The 20,426-nt window shown below is 46.7% G+C and overlaps 2 protein-coding genes across 2 annotated transcripts in view; one reads left to right on the forward strand and one right to left on the reverse strand.

Moving 5' to 3' along the window:
* The first annotated feature begins 537 nt into the window (after nucleotides 1–537).
* Sp9 (Sp9 transcription factor) lies at nucleotides 538–4,513 on the forward strand. Its single transcript, XM_028885710.2, has 2 exons — nucleotides 538–704; nucleotides 1,711–4,513. The coding sequence occupies exons 1-2, from the start codon at nucleotides 684–686 to the stop codon at nucleotides 3,145–3,147; spliced, it is 1,458 nt and encodes a 485-aa protein (XP_028741543.1). The 5' UTR covers nucleotides 538–683; the 3' UTR covers nucleotides 3,148–4,513.
* Nucleotides 4,514–12,803: 8,290 nt separating this feature from the next.
* The window catches only part of Cir1 (corepressor interacting with RBPJ, CIR1), a 38,459-nt gene continuing 30,836 nt past the window's right edge, over nucleotides 12,804–20,426 (reverse strand). Inside the window, 6 exon segments of the mRNA XM_037204879.1 lie at nucleotides 12,804–13,437; nucleotides 13,440–13,706; nucleotides 13,709–13,776; nucleotides 13,778–13,912; nucleotides 15,199–15,284; nucleotides 16,366–16,472. Of these exon segments, the coding sequence (XP_037060774.1) occupies nucleotides 13,148–13,437; nucleotides 13,440–13,706; nucleotides 13,709–13,776; nucleotides 13,778–13,912; nucleotides 15,199–15,284; nucleotides 16,366–16,472 (953 nt within the window). The 3' untranslated portion in view covers nucleotides 12,804–13,147.

A 20,426-nucleotide genomic window follows, 5' to 3' on the forward strand; every position in this document is an offset into this window, starting at 1 on the left:
TCTGAGCATACAACCGAATACAGTGGGAATAAGAAACTGGTTAAAAACAAAAAACAAAAAACGACCACGACAAAGATGAAATCGACAGAGTGATGGTTACAAGCTGAAGTTCTTCACAGCAAGAACCCGTACACATAAAGTGAAGGCAAATTATTTCCACTTGTGCCCTAGGCCCGGGTGTCCCCACCTCTCCTGCCTCTTTCCCACAAGTGGGGAAGTGAAGACTGTCAGCCCTTAACTGGCAAACATCTCGAGGTGACCCGGGTTGTGTGGGGGGTCTTGCGGATCGGTCTCAACGGTACTTAAACCTGGCTCGGTACGTGTGTGTAAATTTTTAATTGCACTGTAATTTCTTCTGTCCCCAGCCCGCCCCCCCCCCACCCACGCCCGCAGACTTGACTGGCACGCGCCAGGAGCCCGGGCTCGGGCCCCTCGGCGCGTCTGATTGGCTGCGGGGCAGCTCCCGTCTGCTCTGCCTGCGCCCTCATTGGGCGAGAGGCGCAGCCAGCGGCACTTCAAAGCGGGTGCTCCTCGCACTTAGGCTGAGTTTTGCCGGCGGGAGCCCAGAGTCCGCTCGGCGCGAGCGCGGGACGCGGGAGCCGCGCGGGACCCGAGTTGCGTTTCCCAGCAGCCGCAGGGCTTAACACCGCTCCCGGCCTCGCCGCGCAGCCAAGAGACCTGCTATGGCCACGTCTATACTCGGGGTAAGTGAAAAAGCGCTGCAACGCAGTTGCTCGTTTTATGACTGGAGTTATTTTTTTTTCTTTATGGCTTCTCTGGGTCCGCGGCTCACATGAAACTGTTGCTGGACCGCAGCCTCAGGTTCCTTTCTAGCATTTTCCACATTTCCGGAACGGATCTTTTCAAGTTATTGAAACCTGGGGCATTGCCTTTGCAAGTAAAGAATTTAAGCAAATTCCCTTTTAATTGGTTTTAAAGCAAAGCTGAAGGTTTCTTTTCCTCTTTGGTTTTACCCCACCCCCTTGCTTTGGGAATTGTTGCATTAATCCAGGACAGTGTTTTCAGAAAAGTCTTGTTTTGCAGGCCATGCAAAATAAACATTTACATTTGCGTGGCTCCCCAGTTCGCCCTTGACTTTGAAAGCCGTCCCCGGACCGTTTATACTCGGATTATTTTTGTAACTGCGTGTATGTGTGTGTGTGTGTGTGTGTGTGTGTGTGTGTAAATATTAAAACCACGTTTTTGAACTATAAAAGAAAATAGCTAAGTCGTAGGCACTTAAGCGAGGAGTGTTCTAAGTTTCTCCCAGGCCAGGGCCGCTGTTTCGGCCATCCCCCTGCCCTCACTCGTGTTTGTTGTCTGTGTTTATCTTCGTGCTACACCCGGAAGGGCGACTTGGGGGCTCCTGGGAGAAGAGCGGGTTTATGGCGTCAACCCAAGTCTGATTCTAGACAAGGGTGGCAGTGACCGAGGTGAAGAAAACCGAGGCATCTCTGCTCTGTAGTCTCACGGAAGAACAACTTCCCAGCGCCAGGACCTCCACGCTTGTGATCGCCTCTGCCTTGCGCGGGGCGCGGCACGTCCTCGGCCAGCGCGTGGGGAGGAGGCGCGAGCCGGGGTGCCAGGGCCCTCCGGGACCGGCGCGGGGGAACGAGGCTGCTCACGGGTGCACTTTGTGTCTTCCTCCACTTCCTCCTGCCCTCCTCCTCCTCCTCCTCCTTGCTCCCTCCCTCACCCCACCCACTCCAGGAAGAGCCACGCTTCGGAACGACCCCGTTGGCCATGCTGGCGGCGACCTGCAACAAGATCGGCAACACGAGCCCGCTGACGACGCTGCCCGAGTCCAGCGCCTTCGCCAAAGGCGGCTTCCACCCTTGGAAGCGCTCGTCGTCCAGCTGCAACCTCGGCTCCAGCCTCTCCGGCTTCGCTGTGGCCACGGGCGGCCGCGGCTCGAGCGGCCTGGCGGGTGGCTCGGGAGCCGCCAACAGCGCCTTCTGCCTGGCCTCCACGTCCCCCACGTCGTCCGCCTTCAGCAGCGACTACGGCGGCCTCTTCTCTAACTCGGCGGCGGCGGCGGCCGCGGCGGCTGGCGTGTCCCCGCAGGAGGCGGGCGGCCAGTCGGCCTTCATCTCCAAGGTGCACACGACGGCCGCCGACGGCCTGTATCCGCGCGTGGGCATGGCGCACCCGTACGAGTCGTGGTACAAGTCGGGCTTCCACTCGACGCTGGCGGCGGGCGAGGTGACCAACGGCGCGGCGTCGTCGTGGTGGGACGTGCACAGCAGCCCCGGCTCCTGGCTGGAGGTGCAGAACCCCGCCGGGGGGCTGCAGAGCTCGCTGCACTCGGGCGCCCCCCAGGCCTCGCTGCACTCGCAGCTGGGCACCTACAACCCCGACTTCAGCTCGCTCACGCACTCGGCCTTCAGCTCCACCGGCCTGGGCTCCTCGGCCGCCGCCGCCTCGCACCTGCTCTCCACCAGCCAGCACCTGCTGGCCCAGGACGGCTTCAAGCCGGTGCTGCCCTCCTACTCGGACTCCAGCGCCGCGGTGGCCGCGGCCGCCGCCAGCGCCATGATCTCGGGGGCCGCGGCGGCGGCCGCCGGGGGCAGCTCCGCGCGCTCCGCCCGCCGCTACTCCGGCCGTGCCACCTGCGACTGCCCCAACTGCCAGGAAGCCGAGCGGCTGGGGCCGGCCGGGGCGAGCCTGCGACGCAAGGGGCTGCACAGCTGCCACATCCCGGGCTGCGGCAAGGTGTACGGCAAGACGTCGCACCTGAAGGCGCACCTGCGCTGGCACACGGGCGAGCGGCCCTTCGTGTGCAACTGGCTCTTCTGCGGCAAGCGCTTCACGCGCTCGGACGAGCTGCAGCGGCACCTGCGGACTCACACGGGCGAGAAGCGCTTCGCCTGCCCGGTGTGCAACAAGCGCTTCATGCGCAGCGACCACCTGAGCAAACACATTAAGACGCACAACGGGGGCGGCGGGGGCAAAAAGGGCAGCGACAGTGACACGGACGCCAGCAACCTGGAGACACCCCGTTCCGAGTCCCCCGACCTCATCCTGCACGACTCCGGCGTCAGTGCAGCCCGGGCGGCTGCAGCGGCGGCGGCGGCGGCTGCAGCGGCGGCGGCGGCGGCGGCCTCGGCGGGAGGCAAAGAAGCTGCGACCGGTCCCAACGATTCCTAGAGGTTGGCGGAGAGGCGCGAGCGAGCAAGTAGAGACACCCAGAGCGAGCGAGAGGTTCGGAGGGCGAGCGAGTGGGCGCACGGGAGGACAGGGGCTCCAGTGATGCCCCCGAGCCCAGGTTGGGCGCGAGGTGGAGCCCTGCGGATCCCCGGGCGGTGGCTTGATGGCGGAGCCGGAGTTCCCCTCCACCCAATGCGCCCAGACGAGAATCCAACGAGAGGTCCAGAAACAAAAGCGAACCATCCTCCGACAAAACAGGTTCAAAACTGTACACACACGCGCGCACACACACATACACACACACACACACACACACACACCGGAGACCCACAACTGCAAAAACGCACACTCGCGCACGCGTGCACTCACACGCAACCACTGGCACAAACTTCTCCAGAGAAGAGCAATACACAGAAACGCCCCCTCCCACCGCCCACTCCTTCCATCATCCTCTGTCCTTTTCTCGAAAACAAAAAACAAAAAACTAGCTACCACTCAGCAAAAGGACTGTCAGAACTTTCGAATGAAAACAAACGAGACCTATAAAAAAGACCCTTTGTGTGGATTATATTATATATAAAATGCTCCAAGTCCTGCTTGATGTCTACTTACAATGAGACTTTTTTTTTCCTAAAAAAGGAAGCATCAAAAAAGGCTTAAGGTGAGATATTCAACTGGAAGTCTAGCAACAGTTTCTCTGTATTTCATAACATCTGTATAAATAGGGTTCAAAGGATTGTGTTCTCTTTTAATTTCTTGTAAATGTTCATTCGAATAGTTTTTTTTGTGAATTCCTGAAATTCAGGGAGTTTCTTTTTAATTTTCTGATGCACTTTGTGAAAGTCAGTATATATGTAAAAGATATTTAAAATGTTGAGTTACCATTTCACTCAAACACGTAAGTTAAGGTCATCTAAAGAAATTAAATGCGTTTATCTGTATGAAGAAAATCTTGACATCATATTTTCATTTTGGTATTATTAAAAGACTCTGAACACCCTCCCCCCTTAAGAAATACCTTCCTCACCCCCAATAACCTTTAGTATGGGATCAATTTTTTTTTTTTTTGGTTGGGAAGCAAATTCTCTTAATGTTAGTTGTAGGCTATATGGGTTGCAAAAGCCATAACACAGATACATTTTGAGAAGTCAAAATTATTTATTTGTATATCAACAGCATAAATTAAATTGGGTTATAAGAATGTGTAGTTGTATTACTTAATGGGAGGGCTAGCAAAAGGTGACATTTTAAATCTCTGGATCGCCTTTTAAAAAGCCAGGTCTTTTGGCAGTTTTAACTGGGGAGGTAACTACATCTCCCAGAGGGCTCAGAGAAAATTGGTGGATTTGTTTTTTAAATCTGATTTTTAAAACAATCTATGAAAGAAAAATCTTTCTAGGAAAAAAAAAAAAAGTCTTTTAGTTTCCAAGGCCCTCTACGTTGGGAGGCATCTCTGGGGAATAAATCGCTAGAGTCAATACCCCGGAAAAGACATTTCATGCCTAAATGAAAATCTTGTTAAATGTTATTAATTTTGACTTAGAGCACACAGCAGCCCCCGGTGCCTTGTATTCCCTTATTAGGGATTCATGTCTTATCAAATATCTAATTAATCTCCTAGACATCATTTGTTCTGGCCAACTTTATCTCAGCTGGTCCACAGGGAAAACTCCAAATATTCTCTGTGACAAAGCTCCCTTGAAGATCTTTTTAATTGTCTAAATTAACTGCACCAAATTTGCATGTCAAACGGTAAAGGGCAACCTGAGATAAAATGTAAACGTTTTAGAAGCCCCAAACTAAGCACTTGATTTGATAACTAGGCTTTTTAATGTTATGGAAGACAACTGCTCCTTTCCCTTTCAAAGACGGCTGATCTATGCAAATAGTGAATTGGAAATGCCTAGGTCCCCTCGCCGTCAAATGGCCCTCGCAGGTTATTTGAATATCAGTGGCTGCTTCTGAAAAGGTTCAAGGATGCTCTCGGCCTTCTTTGTGATTACTCAGTGCGGCGTCTTATTCTGAAGAAAAAAACTCAGGAATAATTAAAGGCTGAGATCAGGCCTGGGAACACATTTGGGACAGGAATCTCATTTAGACAGTCTCTTTCAAAATAAGGCACAGTTAAATTGACCAGAAGGCAATTATTGAAATGAAAATTATTTTCACTCTCTTTGTCTTCTGACCACCAACTTAACAGCCCCCGTTTAAAAAGAGGGAGAACGGAGAGAATGACGAAAGGGAAATTGGTAAATGAGACAATTTCGCAATTCGAAAAAAAAAATGTTAGTTTGGAAAAGAAAGTACATATTTACAGAATAAAAATATTTCTAAAAGGCTTCTCACACAATAGAAACTACAAGCGAAGTCAAAATCAATAAATTTCTCTCTCTCTCTTTTTTTTTCATTACTGGCCTTGGAAACTTAAATGAAGATTTTGATTCTTTGGAAAGAATACATTATTGGTATAAACAGTCAACAAAAACTGCTCTGAAAAGCCAAATAGCAAAGTAGCGCGGAGACAGCCGGAAGGTTCCCAGCGGGGCGTCTGCAGCACGAGGAGGTTCTTCCTCCTGTGGTCCCCGCCGCCCCAGCTGCCAGGCTCTTCTGCCTCTAGTTTTTCTCTTTGGTCATTTTCTCTCCTGGCTCATCCATTCCTGCCTGGGATTGCCCCCCCCCCACCTTCCCAGGCGTCTTCGGGTTTGGGTCTGGTCTTGGGGGAGAAGCTGGCAGAGGGGCGTTTATTCTGGGGGCTCTGGGCAGAGGCTGTGCAGGCCGGTAGGGTGCCCGCGCGTCTGGGGGCTGCGGGCTGGAGGCGCGGAGGTGAGTGTGTGCTGGGGGTTCCTGAGAAGGAGGGCGCCGGGACGTCGGTCCCCGGCAGCTTTGTTTCTTGTTGATAATAAAGGCAGATCAAAGGGCCTGGCTGTGCAGGTCTCGCTCCCGGAGGGGCTCCCTCCGCAGGCCAGTGATCAAGGCCTCTGCGCGCTGCCTCTGCCCCGCGGGTCAGCCGACGTCCATCACCGCGGCTCCGGTGAACCGCGGGGCGGCAGCCCGGGCCCCAGTGTCCAGCCAGACACCGTGTGCTCCGAGGCTGAGCCAAGAGGGACCGGGTCCCTAGCTCCTGTCGGAAACCCAGCAGGGGAAACACACCAGTCCCACGTCCCCCCCAGCTCTAGGAGTCCCCGGGCGCGGAGAACCTTGACCCCAGTGGGTGGCGACCGCCCGAAGGCCAGCAGATTGAAGAGAGCGTGCACCAGAGAAGTCCACCAGCGAGGACACCATTGGGTCCCCAGCTGAGGTGCGGCTGCGCCTCCCCAGGGCCACCTCCGGGTTCCCGCGGCCTGGGCCTAACTGGGTCCCGGGTAGAGTAGATGGGGAGGCCGCGGCTGGGGGTCCATGCTGGGAATGAGGGCATCGACCTCGAAGTGGATTTTGTGGAGCCAGGGCTGGGATCTGGGGCCAGGAATCCCGCTCCCGCCGGGGTGAGGGGAAATGCAATTTCGTTTCAGCGAGTTTCCAAAGATTTCTTGTTTCCAGCTTCCGCGCAGCAGATGAACCAAGACCAAGTTTGCTGGGCCTGCGCCTACCCGGCCTGGATCCACACCCTCCCCAGTATTTTTCTTTCTTGGCGTGATCCTCCCCCCATCCCCCCGCCCCGCGCGCCTCTTGGAGTGAACAGGGTCCTACCTGATTAGGAAAAAGGAGTAGAAAAAGATTTCCTTTCCTCAAGGACGTTTGAAAATGAAAACATTTGGGTGAGATTAGATTGTGCACCTGAACCGCGCGCGTGTCTGGACATTTCCGTCAAATCGTCACCGGCCGTGTAAAATTGAATTTCTTTTTATTCACATGGAAACTTTATTTATTTTAACTCTAATCTTATTTGCATCTATTATCTGTATTCACCAAGGCTCTCTTCCACTCCAAAAATGCAGATGAAGTAAATCTCACATAAATCCCGCCCATTTGTGTAATTGGTATACTAAGTGTTTATTTTAAGTGAGAATAATTTAGCTACAAATTTTCTTAAGGAATAACATTCTTAACACATTAAAAAAACTGAAAACTCTGATTTGCTTTTATGTTTGACAGTAGCTCTTGATTCCCCCAAGAGGCGTACGGCGAGTGTGGCTCTCTGGCGCCATCTAGAGCTCCTGCAGGGGAGGTCCGCGCTGGCGGCCTGGCTCTTGGCTATTAGCGCGCGGAGACTGGCTTCTGTCGCGAACTCCGACAACCCAAGGAATCAAGTCAAGAAAAGCGAGGTTTTGTGTTTCAGCTGGGGACAAGCCCCATTTTGGGGGGACACTGCCTAGCAGTGGCTCCAAGGGAAGGGGATTATTTCTGGAACCCGTTTACTGAAAATTCCAAGCAAAACAGACTACCACCCTGGTTGGCCTTGGTCTTTGCTTGCTTTCATTGTTTCATTTAGCATTCTTTCCTAAGCGATTTCAGGGTCTTCCAGCACTCATAGATGAGAAAGCTGAACGCTGTCGGTAGCGGTAGCGACGTGGACCCGGGGTAGAGATCCCGAGGTGGGCACAGCTTGCCTCGAACACTTTGCCCAGAGCACTGGGATCGAGGGCTGCCGGACCATGGGGTCTACGTGGACTACCCAGGGCGGGCGGGAACGCAATTCACTCAACCAGGTCACCAAGACCTCTCCAGGTTCCCAGAACCCCTAGGATAGGAGGGAAAGGCAGAGTCCCGAGGCTCTGGCCAGCCTGGACCCACCGACCACCGCAGCAGCCCTCTGCAGGGTTTCGGTGCTCGGGGAGGCGACCGCTGCCCGAGTGGGGCGCAGGGGGCATCTGGGCTGGCCAAGGCGGGGCCGTGCGCGCGGGGCCCCAGAGGGCGACCAGGAGCCGCCAGAGTCCTCGCCCCAGGTCCTCCCGACGGGTGCGCACCCCCTCCCAGAGCAGACCCACCCCTTTTGTCCTCGCCTTTTCGAAACCCAAATCTGAAATGAGATAACAGTTGGGGGCGTTGGCCAATTTTCTCTTCTCTGTGCTTCGTCCTGCCTCCTGCCGCCCCCTTCCCTCCTCTTCTTAGTCCACTACCCCTCCCCCATCCAGGAGCCCTAGACGCCTGGCAGCGACTTTCTCCCCTCCCCCCCTCAGCCCTTATTGTATTTTAATTTAAAAAGCGACACCTTCCAACCCCGCGCCCGCCGGAGGAGGAAAGAAACGCAGTCACCCGAAGCTGTGAGAGAGCAGCTGAGGCTCCGGGGTGCCGGGCTCCCCAAACTCAAGCCAGGGAAACGCAGCGCGCTTCTGGGAACTCAACAGCCACCTTTGTAGCGGGTACTCGGCTGGGTTTGTATTTGCTGTTTTAATACAAACCCCGCCGCACTGCCTATTTCAAAGATGTGCTAATTACTACTTGGATAGCAGGGCGCAAAGTCCTTGTCCATTTCCCAGTACAAAGTAGGTTGCTAGAAAATTTGAAATTGCCTTTCAGCCTAAAGCTGCCTTACCTGAATGTCATAATTACAGTAATTATGTACATCCAAATTACATGCTAATTAAATTAGAATCAAATCGTTCTAAATCGAAATCAAATGAGGTAGTGAAGAATTAATCAATGACAACATAAATAGAGCTCTTCCTTCAGAGATATTTATTGTAACGATCCAAGGAGGAATTTGATCTGAAAAAGTCACCTGTTTATTTACTTTCAAATTAGTAATCAGTTATTATCCCTTCTCCATAATTTTAACCGTTCAGTGCTATTTACCCCCCACCTTTTCCAGACGCTGGAGTTTATAGAAATATGTATGAGATAAATACATACAGACTTGCCTCCCCATATATTATTGATATAAATATGTACGGGTGTTTGGAACTCGAGTTAAGGTTTCCGAATGTCCATAGGGACACATTCCTCCAGAGTCAGTTGGCCCGGATCCGGGGAAAGCTGTAGGTTTTCCCAAACCGTAGCCTTCTTTTTCTTTGGACATTCACTGGGGATTTTGCATTGTTTCGCAGGCATCTTGCCACTTCGGGGGTGATTCATTGATGAAAGAAATGCAGAGTGATAGGCTGTGACTCCCTCAGTCCGCTGTCTTCTTGTAGGTTGCTAGTGAGCTTTGGTATTTTCTTCTTCTTCCGCGCCAGCAGCCGGAGATTGGCATTGGCTTTCCAAAGCGCGGTCTTCACCTGTGGAGCCCCAGCGAGCAGAAAAATTCTCTCGCTTTCCAAGCCACCGCGGGCGAGTACGCCCTGCGACCCGCTCAGGGGACACATGCAGGAGGCCTGGCGAGCCCTGGTGGGGACAGGGCGTCAAGGGCCAGGCCCCCGGGAGGTCGAGCAGCTGCCCTGGCTCGCAGCCTCGCAGAGGGACCTGGGAGTGTCTTCTGGCTGGGTTCGGGCCACCGCGGGTCAGAGCCAGGGTACCCATGCAAAGAGCCAATTTGTCCCTGTCTCGTAACGCATGTGAACAGGAAGTCGGGCGGCTGTGCGCCCCTAAATTCCCAGCTTCTCTCCGTGTGCTGCGTCCCAGGTTGCCAGGTGAGAAACCCGTCAAGGTCCCAGAGAACTCAAGAGTGCCACGGCATCTGCGGATGGGCCGGCGACACCTGTTCAGGGCTCACCCTCCCCGGCCCTCTGCTTCCTTTGGGTTCAGTGTGATGCAAGCTGAAGTGGGGATCTGGTCGGTTGTGAAGGCCTCGGCACCCCGGGAGCCGCTGACAGGGAAGGACTGAAGGTTTTCTATGTCTCCAGGCGCGGGTAGGCGACCCGAGGGCAGTTCGGCCCGCCGGATACTATTACAATGAGACCTCCGCGTCTCCGCAGGCACCTCTCTATAGTATTAGGTACACTGTGGGGCGCTGGGGGGCTAAGTGGGAGGTGAGGCGAGGAGAAGGTGGTAAGATGATCTGCTTCCTTCCCTGCCGGCAGGAACCGGGTAGTAAGGAGGCGCTTCAAGTCAGAAAAGCGTTCAGTTCTCAGGGCGCTTGCTCCTCACCTGTACAAACAGCACTTTCAGATCTGAACCGGCTCCAAAGGCCGCCATCGCAGGCCTGTTCACACTCGTCAAGAACCGTAGTAAACGTTATCTTTTCAGAAAACCCAGGTAAGAATAAAAGTGTGTGTGTGTGTGTGTGTGTGTGTGTGTGTGTGTGTGTGTGTATGTGTGTGTGTAAGCCTGCTCCTTGGTCTTAGGCACAGAGTGTGGAGGATGCGGCCTTCCTGAGAGGCCTCCACCGGTGTTTTGCTCATTAGGTCAAAAGCACGAAATAGACGGAGCGGATCTTGAACTCAGATCTTCAGGGCTAAAGGATACCAAATTCTGTGATTGAAACTGAAAAACGCCTACTCCAACAGCAGGACTGATCGGATTCGCTCTCTGCCACTGGCCTCATGGAAGAATCTGGAAGAAAGGTCTCTCCATAACCGTTCAGATAAAAAGCTTTCTTTGTATTCCAAGTGTACGATTCAAGCAAGATTCATGTCACATTGCAAAGTGAGCATTCCTGCAGCCATGCCGCAGCAACTTCTGCCTATTTGGGCAATTATTAAAAGAAATTATGACTAATTTACTCTATAGACATCCAGATAAACAAACCCTAACCTAACAACCCGATTTTTCCTGGTCATTTGTAAATCGACAGTGCCTCCTACAGGAACGAATCCGTCAGTGTTGAGTTAACCGAAGCTAGGGGGAAGCCTTGAAGGGATCGCCCCAAAGTTTGACCTATGCCTTTCCATATATGTCCACATTGCGGGAAAAGTAAAAAAACAAAAACAAAATAAAAACCAACAAAAAAAAAAACGTTCAAGTGTACCCAGATTTTTTAAAAATAACTTCTCTATTTAGGGTAAGAATGACATATTTCATGTCTAGATTTCCGGAAAACGTCACTATTGACTAGTTTAGATTCATTGAACCTGAAGTACTAGTACTTACTAGAAGCCTAATATTTTTAAGATCATTTTCAGTCCCTTCCCCTAGTATCACCATAGCATGCAAATGAGTGAGCTTTTGGAGGGCTGCTGTTATGGAGTTTTTGTGTGTAAAAATGTCTCCCTTCCACCTCTTAGTTCATAAGGTTAGAATGCTGGTCCTTTGTGTTTGTCTAGCATCCTTAGCGGCCAAGGCCAAAAACTAAACTGCAGATGCTTGTGATCTGTAACCATGGAAATTTCTCTCAGAATTGGGTGGGTAAGATTAGAGCTTTAAAAATTAGTCCCTTATGTATGGTTTCATATTCTCAACACGAAGGATTAGATCAGAGATTAAAAAAACCTGAGGGGCTACCTTATAAAGTTAAGGGGTGGTGGCACATTTTGGTGAAAGTCAAAGTGTAAGAAACAGTATTTAATTCATTCTTAATTACAGGATGCATTTCAACATTTTTCCTCATGAGCACTGTATTGGTTTGGAACCCTCTTTTAAGGCAGTAAGTACTGCATAGGTTTTGACATTACAAAAATTATAAAGTCTAAAAAGGTGTACGGTAGAAAATAATCACAGCGACACTGATGAACTCAGGGTGTAAATTAGCCTTTATCAATTTCAAATGCATGCTTTTTAAAGTGAAGGAGTAGGATCTTTGAGGTGTGCTGGGAGACATTAGTGGATGTGTGAAGGAGCTCAGTTCCTCTCCAGTTTCCTTCATCTGCATAATCAAAGGGCTATTTACATCGTCAACACAGCTACCTCCCAGGCCAGCTGCTTCCCTGTGCTAGTCAAGGAGTAGACACGGAGTAGTTTTAACTCCTTTCAAATCTATTTTCTTCAGAACTTGGAAATTGTGACTGCCATCAAAATCAGTATTTTTGTATTAAATGAGGGATGTTTTTAAAAAGTGAAGCCCTGATAAAAGAAATATTTAATACATTCACAATAGGAAAAAAATTTGAACTGCATGGTATCTGTAATTTGTATTAAAAATCTCCAGTTTTCCTTTACCAGTCCTTTGGCACATATAGCAAAAATTGTAGCTAAATTAAAAAAACAAAAACAAATGAAACCATTTTATATATTGGCTTGGTCTACATAGTGAGCTGCAGGCTAGCAAGGGCTACAAGGTGATAGTGAGACCCTGTTTCAAAGAAGAGGAACCCTCCAACTTTTAAGTAAAAAATATCTAGTTTATATTGTTTCTTTGTATTTTGTAACATAAATGTTTTACCTTTGGGGGGGGGGAAACAACGTGTAATGATATGTCTAACATCAGAAAGGCTATTGCGGTAGGCAGAATAACCATTCCCCAAAAGATACACATTCTTCAAGCCCTGGTTCCTGTGAATGTTACATTATATGGAAAAGGAAAATTGCAGGTGCAGATAAATTATGCAGGTTGAGATCAGTTGATCTTAAATGTGGAGATCATTCTGGACTCGTCAGGTGGACCCGCTGTATTCCCAAGGGTCCTCACCAAGTGGAAGAAGGATGCAGACTCGGTGTCAGGGTGACCAGATGTGGGAAAGCCTTGCCTCCTCTGGTAGCCTTGAACTACAGAAAAGGGGCCAGATGCCAAGCCTGGCTGCACAGAAGGGAGACAGTTCTGCTTATGATTTCATTTTATCCTAGTGAGACCTATGTCAGAATTCTCATTTTCACAACTGTGAAGTTTAAAGTAATTTTGTATGCCAACATGGACAAGTAAGAGGACATTCATAAATATCATACTCTGCAGAAAAAAATACAGGGTGTTAAGTCTTAAGGAAATGCTGGTCGATAGCCAGTGTTTTATTTACTCGACTGAATTTCATCAATTACATTTTGCTTCAAGTTAATTCAAATCTTAAAATAACAAATTTGAATTGATAATCATTCAAGATTATCACTGTTTTAATGGCATTTCAAAACAACAAAATCACAATGACTCACATATTTTAAATCTGGTACAAGGTATAAGAAACAGCTCCCAACAGAGACAACTTTCTATCTTCTAAACAGAGTCCCTACAAATACCTGCGAACTCAGCCTTGTGGTACTCAGGTGCTGTCATACTTGAAATGACAGTTTATGGAGATGGAAAATTGAGACTTTTTTATTAGATAATAATGTGCTGAAGACATTCAGTAAGAAATGGAGTCCTGTCTCCCAGGTAGCAGCTGTCCCTCTGCCGCCGCCCCCTTCCTCCTGGGTGCTCACCGTGCACCGTCTCTTCGGTATTCACCGGGTCACCATGGTTTCTGGTGTCTCTTCTCCTGGTCCGCTCTTCAGTAGGACTCCACTGTGGCCAGTTCCTCGTCTCCCTTTGCCTATGACCACCAGGACTCCGGCTCCGGCTTCTCCTGCTGCTGCTCCCAGCCCCGCGGTGACTTCGGACCCCCCGTTGCTGTCAGACCCTTTCTTCTCTGGACTATGACGATGGCTTCTGGACTTTCGGTCAGAACCAGAGTGGACATCTTTGCTATTCTCCCCTAAACTCTCTTGTTTTAGAAGGCTTAATTTTTCCTTGGCTTTTCCTCTGTCACTGTGACTGCTAGAAAGTTCTTCATGAAGTTTGTTCTTAGATGCATCCTCTTTAGAGTCGCTGGCTTTACTTCCTGAACTTTTGGTTTTCTTCTTTTTCTTCCTCTTCTCCTTCTCTCTCTTCTTTTCCTGCTGTCACTCTCACTGCTGCTTTCTGAAGTGTCGGAGGAGGAGGAGGAAGAGGAAGAGGAGGAGGAGGAGGAGAGGAGAGGAGGAGGAGGAGGAGGAGGAAGGGGATTTGTTTTTATGTTTTTTGTGTTTACTTCTGTTCTTCTGTAGCTTCTTCTTTTTCTTATCACATTTCCTTTTCTTCTTTTTCTTTTCAAGTCTATCCAGTTTCCTGTGGTTGGAAAGAAACAGTTCTTTCATCAACAAAAGAGAAGCTGTCAGAGACAATCTATCTTCTTAGAAGCTACTGAAAATGCTGTCCACATCTAAACACATTATTTACTTGATTTAATGATAAATCATTTTCTTCCTTTTAAATTATTCAGGCATGTAGACATTGAGTAGGAATTTAAATTAAGCCAACTTCCTGACCATACTTCAATGGGAATGACTATTCTTTTGATAAAACATTCCTATGACTCAGAACTTGAAATTACTTAGCATTCTAAATAAAATGGTTCTCTTGATTTAAAGAAAACTTGGGAAAGACATGCAGCATTAATTGGACCTATGCAGTTAGATGAAAGGTTAATCTTGTATCTAGTTTTAAGTGTGGAAATATTAATTAACATTAATTATCACTGGGCGGTGGTGGTGCACTACTTTAATCCCAGCACTCCAGAGACAAAGGCAGGTGGATCTCTCTGTTTGGGGCCAGCCTGGTCTACAGCACGAGCTCCAGGACAGCCAGGGCAACACAGGGAAACCATGTCTTGAAAAAAACAAAAACAAAAACAAAAACTAAATACAAACAAAAAAACAAAAACCAAACAAAAATTATCAAAATTGAGGATTAGAATATATTTTGATATTATAAACAATAATTACCTACTAGTTATCAGCAACTGGTTACTTTTAGAGACAGAGCATTCCACTGATTTCTGAATTTTTAGTTTGGGAAGCATACGCTGTTTAGATGGGCGTTCTGAGTTACTAGGAGACACCAGCCTCTTCAGAATTCTGCCGGCCATTCTCCCTGTACCGAAACATGGTGAGCGCCCTCTATTGGACTTGGTAGATCTTAATTCTTTAGCCCACAGGGAGTATGTTTAACAAATTTAAGCATTACTATAATTTTAAACATTCTTTCAATATTCCTCATAAAATTTCACAAAATGTAAAAAAAGAAAAAAAAACATTAAAAATATTTTCTAAGAGCAAGTGGTATGCAAAGATATATACAGTTTTATTAAGAAAAATACAAGCTACAAAAAAGTCTACTTCCAAATTAAATGTTCTGAAAGGTACAATGGCTTGGTAGTACAGTCTGAGGACACAAACACTCATTTTCTTACTATTGAAAAGATAAAACTGCTTACTCTAGCTGAAGAGCAAATCAATACGAGGGACCCACAGTTAGTCTAAGCATCACCAGGAGCTCTCTGCCTGCGCTGAGTGCAGAGCCTGGGCGGGTCACTGGAGAGAAGGCTGTCCCGCACGGACTCCTTCCTTACCTACCTGAGTAGCTTCTGCTTCTGTTTGGTTGTCAGCGACTTTAAGAACTCAACTTCAGGGTCTTCTTCACCGTCACTCGCAACATAGTCCTGAGTCAACAAAGAGTCCAATTGCTAGATTAGACTAGTGACTAGACAGAAAGAACGCTTGGAACTGAGTTCGTGTCAGGGACATACCATTGCCGTGTGGTACTCCGGACTGAAGTGTGTGGGGATTAGAGTATTTAGACAGTTATGCCCCACCTGCTAAGCTAGATCAAAGGTTAATGTAACTGCTCTGTAAGTCTTGGAGACTATCAGGACGGGGAAGGTAAGTACAGACAGAAGTACAGTAGGCTGCTGTTCTCTTCAACACTTGAAAGACTTACCATCTAAATACAGCACTTTTAGTTTAATGAAGGGCTGGGACCACAGCTCCAGAACAGAACACTTGCCTAACATGCACATGGCCCTGGTTGCAAGTCCCATCTGCACACACATCGAAAAATCTGAAGACCATGAAACTTAGACCAAAATGTCAGTAACTTTAAACTTTATTATAAAATACGCAATTATACATCCTTTAAAAGTCAAGCCAGGGCTAATGGCTCAGTGTATAAAGGTACTTGCCACCAAGTCTGATGACCTGAGTTTTAATCCCTGGAATCTCCATGGTGGAGAGAATTGACTCTTCCACTTTTTCCTCTTGATTCACACCGGCACATGCATTCATATGCATGCCTGCATGCACACACATGCACAGGCTCTTACACACACAAAATGCAGTAAGTTTGAAAACTTCTAACTTTCTGAATTTATGAACAGTTTAATAAATAAGTTTAAAGCATTTTTCATAGTGCTTAGGGAGCTGTTTATAGACTTCTGTTGGTTCAATTTAATGTCATTTCAAGGGCGTGTTAGCAGGAAGGAGCAAACAACCCTATCACCAGTTCATTTTATCCACATAAACCCAAAGGAGCCATTTCATTTATTAAAATATAGGTTTATAAACAATTTCTCATTTAGGTTAAAGTAATAAAGTAGCAAATTCAAAATACACTTAAAGCATTTTCTTTGCTCTATCTTACTTTCCTATGGATATATGCATATTGGAAAACATTAAGTAGCAATTCACAAGCAATCACGTTTAGATTTCCAGACATTTTCAGCTTACTGATAAAAAGATCATTACCTGTGATGGATCATTTGCGGTCAAGTTTCTCCCCAGTACATTTCGTTTCAGTGCAAACCCACTGTTTCTCATCTCCGCTATTAGCTCCGAGGGGTGCATCGACGGCCCTGTTCACAAAAATCACAGTTTGAATGTATCATTTATATCTCTCTACCTTTTTTGGACTCCACAGTAGGAATGCAGTTGAAGCTTTGTTAAGTAAAATCACAGCTAAATCAACTCAATAATCTTCTGCTGAGCAAATAATCAGATATGATTTTCTAAAACAGCAGTCTGGAGATTCAGAATAGAAAATAATTGCATTTTTCCTTACGTGCAAGGGGATGCTCGGCTTATGTAACTTTGTCATATTGAAATGTCTACTTGAAAGTTTTTAGTATAAAATAAAAACAAAATAATGAAAAACTACAATTAAATTTTTAATGGGTATTCTCAGTAAGAATTCACTTTAGAGTATGTTTTTAAAAAAATCAAATACCAATACTGAATATACTACCATGTGCTTGATATTACCAATACCATACATCCATCCTCAGGCACTTCAGTTATTATTGCATTTATATGTGTACCTGGAATCTGAAACTTCTAGTTATTGGGGTTGGGACAAGCAGTTTAGGCTAGCTGTAGGTATGCATATTTTCTATTTTCCACAAACTGGTGTTTTTACTTTTGCAACAGTATCCTAAGCTAGAAATCGAGCTGCTTTTTGGTCTCGTAATATGTACTAACAAAATATTTAAAGGCCGGCTTCCTTTGCTCACCACGGGACCTAGTCAGGGTAGGAAACTCTTTCCTCCCCAGCTATAATTTCTCATCTCATTTTGCTTCTCCTGTGGTTACAAACTAGGCAAAACCAAATGGCCCCAGGTGACGCAGCTATAATACAATGTGGTAGGAGAAAAGCTGCTGCCAGCCAAGGCTTCCTATGAGGAGAGGGGCAGAAAAACATTCAGAGCAGATTTCTAGTTTGTTGATCAAACAGTTTAGTTCTCTCCTTCCATTTTTTGGTCCTTTGCTCCTTATTTGAATGTTCAGCTACATATTACTCTGAAAAGCAGAAGTTATACAGTTTAAGTCTCTTCACTTGTCAATAGCAATTTTGGTGAAAAAGTTTAGGCATAAACTAATACCTTACTGAGTTTTCCAGGACTTCCTATTCTATTAAAATTATCAACAACTGTAAACCTGTTCTATGTTCTAGTTATGAGACACACAATGGTGGGGGGAATTGCCCATGATTGGAACATGGGGATTAAAACTAATTTCTATGGATTATTTTATATAATTTGCTTACTAGCATTAATAAAACCTTAAATAAAATTTGAATTTTAAGTATTAGTTGCCTCTGACTGGCATAAAAGTACTCATACAACTAATATTTTAAATAAGTAACAACAGCCACTTCGGTGGTTTTTCAAGTTTCCTATGTAGGAACACAATTTTATGAAGTATAAAATGGGTCTTACTATTAACAACTTCAAATGATAGCAGACAAACTCAGAAAGCACACATGCTGGGCTGGAGCTCAGGGCTAGAGCACCTGACTAGCCTGAACAGGACTCTGTGTTGGGTGCCCAGAAACATACTCTCCAAGCCAAATATGATAGAATTAGAAGCCTGGCTCTAAGGGGAGAGGATACTTTTAATTTCATTATCTTCATCACGGGATAGGTAATTTTAGTATTTTAGAAACAATGTCTTTATACTAATTCTAACTACTTAAAAATCGTCTTTCCTGTGTGGCAGATGCTAAGACTATGAAACAAACATTCCTGTTTTAGCACGAGCTTCCACAGTGTTCAAGTGGCATGCCTGACAAAGTCGTTATTATCAATAGCATCCAGGCTACTTTCATGACTATTTTACGATATATATATATAGGTTTTTTCTTTTGGTTTTTCAAGACAGGGTTTCTCTGTGTAGCTTTGTGCCTTTCCTGGAACTCACTTGGTAGCCCAGGCTGGCCTCGAACTCACATAAATCCGCTGCCTCTGCCTCCCGAGTGCTGGGATTAAAGGCGTGCGCCACCACCGCCCGGCCTTTTTTTGTTTTTTTTCAAGACTGGGTTTCTCTGTGTAGTTTTGTGCCTATCCTGGAACTCGATTTGGAGACCAGGTTGGAATGATAGTTTTTAAATGATAAAAAGTGCTCTTTAAAGAATTTCATTACATTATTTTTGGTGTGTGTACAGGTATGGAGGTCTGAGGACAACTTGTGAGACTTGGTTCTGTCCTTCTATCTGTGGGTTCTGGGGAATCAAACTCAAGCCATCAGGTTGAGTGGCATCTGGATGGCCCCAGACATGTTTTGCCCAAGGAACTGAACCTCACACTTGCTAATCAACCACTCTGCCACTGTATATATCTCACCAATCCAGAGCCAAGTTTTGTTCCCATATTTTTGTACTTAAATCTCCTACCGTTAAAAGCTCAAGGTTTAAAGTTCTTGGTTTAGAAGATGTGACAAGGCAGGTTTAATTAAGATATATTTAGCAAGACATTTTTATACTTTCCATGTCACTGTGACAGAGGCTATGTAGAATTATGCTGACAAAAGTTAACTCCAGCTCTTTGAAAAGTCAAAACAGATACAATAAACATATATGCATGTGTGTGTATATATCATACACATATAAGCCTGTATGTGTGTATACAAGGTTCTCTCCCTTGACCACTCTCTAGATAGGGTATCCACACTACAGTTCAGGATACTGAACAGGCAGCAAAGTTGTGAGATATCACCCCTGGCAAAATAGATACCTCAATAAAAGAGACTGCACATGTTCAAACACAAAATAAGCACCTTTTAATGTCTGGTAAATTACAGCTGGATATGGGTCATAGGAATGCTTGTTTTTGTTTTTGTTTTTTTTCATAAATTTACAATGCCAGAATTCACTGAAGAATTTTTCAAAAGGCCAATTGTGCTGTTTATTTATTTTCAAGACCAGGTCTCATGTAGCCAAGGATGACCTTGGACTTCTGATCTCCATACCTCCAGCTCCTGAGAGCTGGGATTACAAGCACGCACAGCCACCTGTCACAAGCAAACCCAGGGCTTCCGCGTGCTGAGCAAGTCCTGCCAACTGAACTGCATTTACAGTCTAGGAATCTGTCCTGAAACGTGTCTGTGAGGGCTTCAGGGCATCTAAGCCAACTGGGTTTGGCCTCCTCCACAGCAGGAAAGCCAGTCCACTGAGCAACTGCTCTACACATTCCTTAGTCTCAGACTTTCTTAACTGTGATACAGACTGTGTCAAAATCCTGATTTTGATGATGGTTTTTAGTTTGTGTCCTGACTAGAGACAAACTTTTCTCCTAGGAAAACTACTCATGTAACTGCATCTCAGAGAAGAAATCCCAGAAAGTGAAATATGTTGAAGAGAAATATGTTGTACAGATTACATTTGCAAAGGGCTTAATCTGCTTACTAAAGGTTGTTATTTTTTAGAAAGACAAAAATCAATGGGAGGTAAAGTGCTCTACAGTAAAACAGGTATTACATTAGAGAGTCACACAGAGACTCAGAAGTTTTCAGCTGGATGCATGCATGACACATGCCTTAAATCCAGTATGCAAGAAGTGGAGACAGAGTTCAAGGTCTCCCTTAGCTACACAGTTAGTGGCTAGCCCGAGTAACCCAAGAAAGACCCTGTCTCAAAAAGCCAAACACAAAACCTGACAATAGAAAGTAAAGGGGCTTCACGAGGAAAGGCCGCCCATCTGAAGCAGTCAGGGGACAGCAGCCCTGACAAATGCGGAAGGCATACACCTCTACTTCACCACTAGCACGGGCTACCTTCACTCAGTTCACAGCAGTTCAGTATTCCTTTCCAAGAAAGCTTTTCTTTTTTTCCTTCTTGAGACAGAACTCAGTGTGTATCCCAAATATGGCTCAGGAATATTCCTGATTCAGCCTCCTGAGTCAAATGACCATTTCTGTCTATAATTTGTGGCACTGAATGAAGAGAGGGTGGTGAGCTGTGGGGAGTAAACTGGTGTGACAAAACTTTCCTGGGCCAGAGAGATAGCTCAGTTAGCATGGGGGCCCGAATTCAATCC

This window comes from Peromyscus leucopus, chromosome 4, assembly GCF_004664715.2.
Source record: "Peromyscus leucopus breed LL Stock chromosome 4, UCI_PerLeu_2.1, whole genome shotgun sequence".
In the NCBI taxonomy this organism is placed as follows: domain Eukaryota; kingdom Metazoa; phylum Chordata; class Mammalia; order Rodentia; family Cricetidae; genus Peromyscus; species Peromyscus leucopus.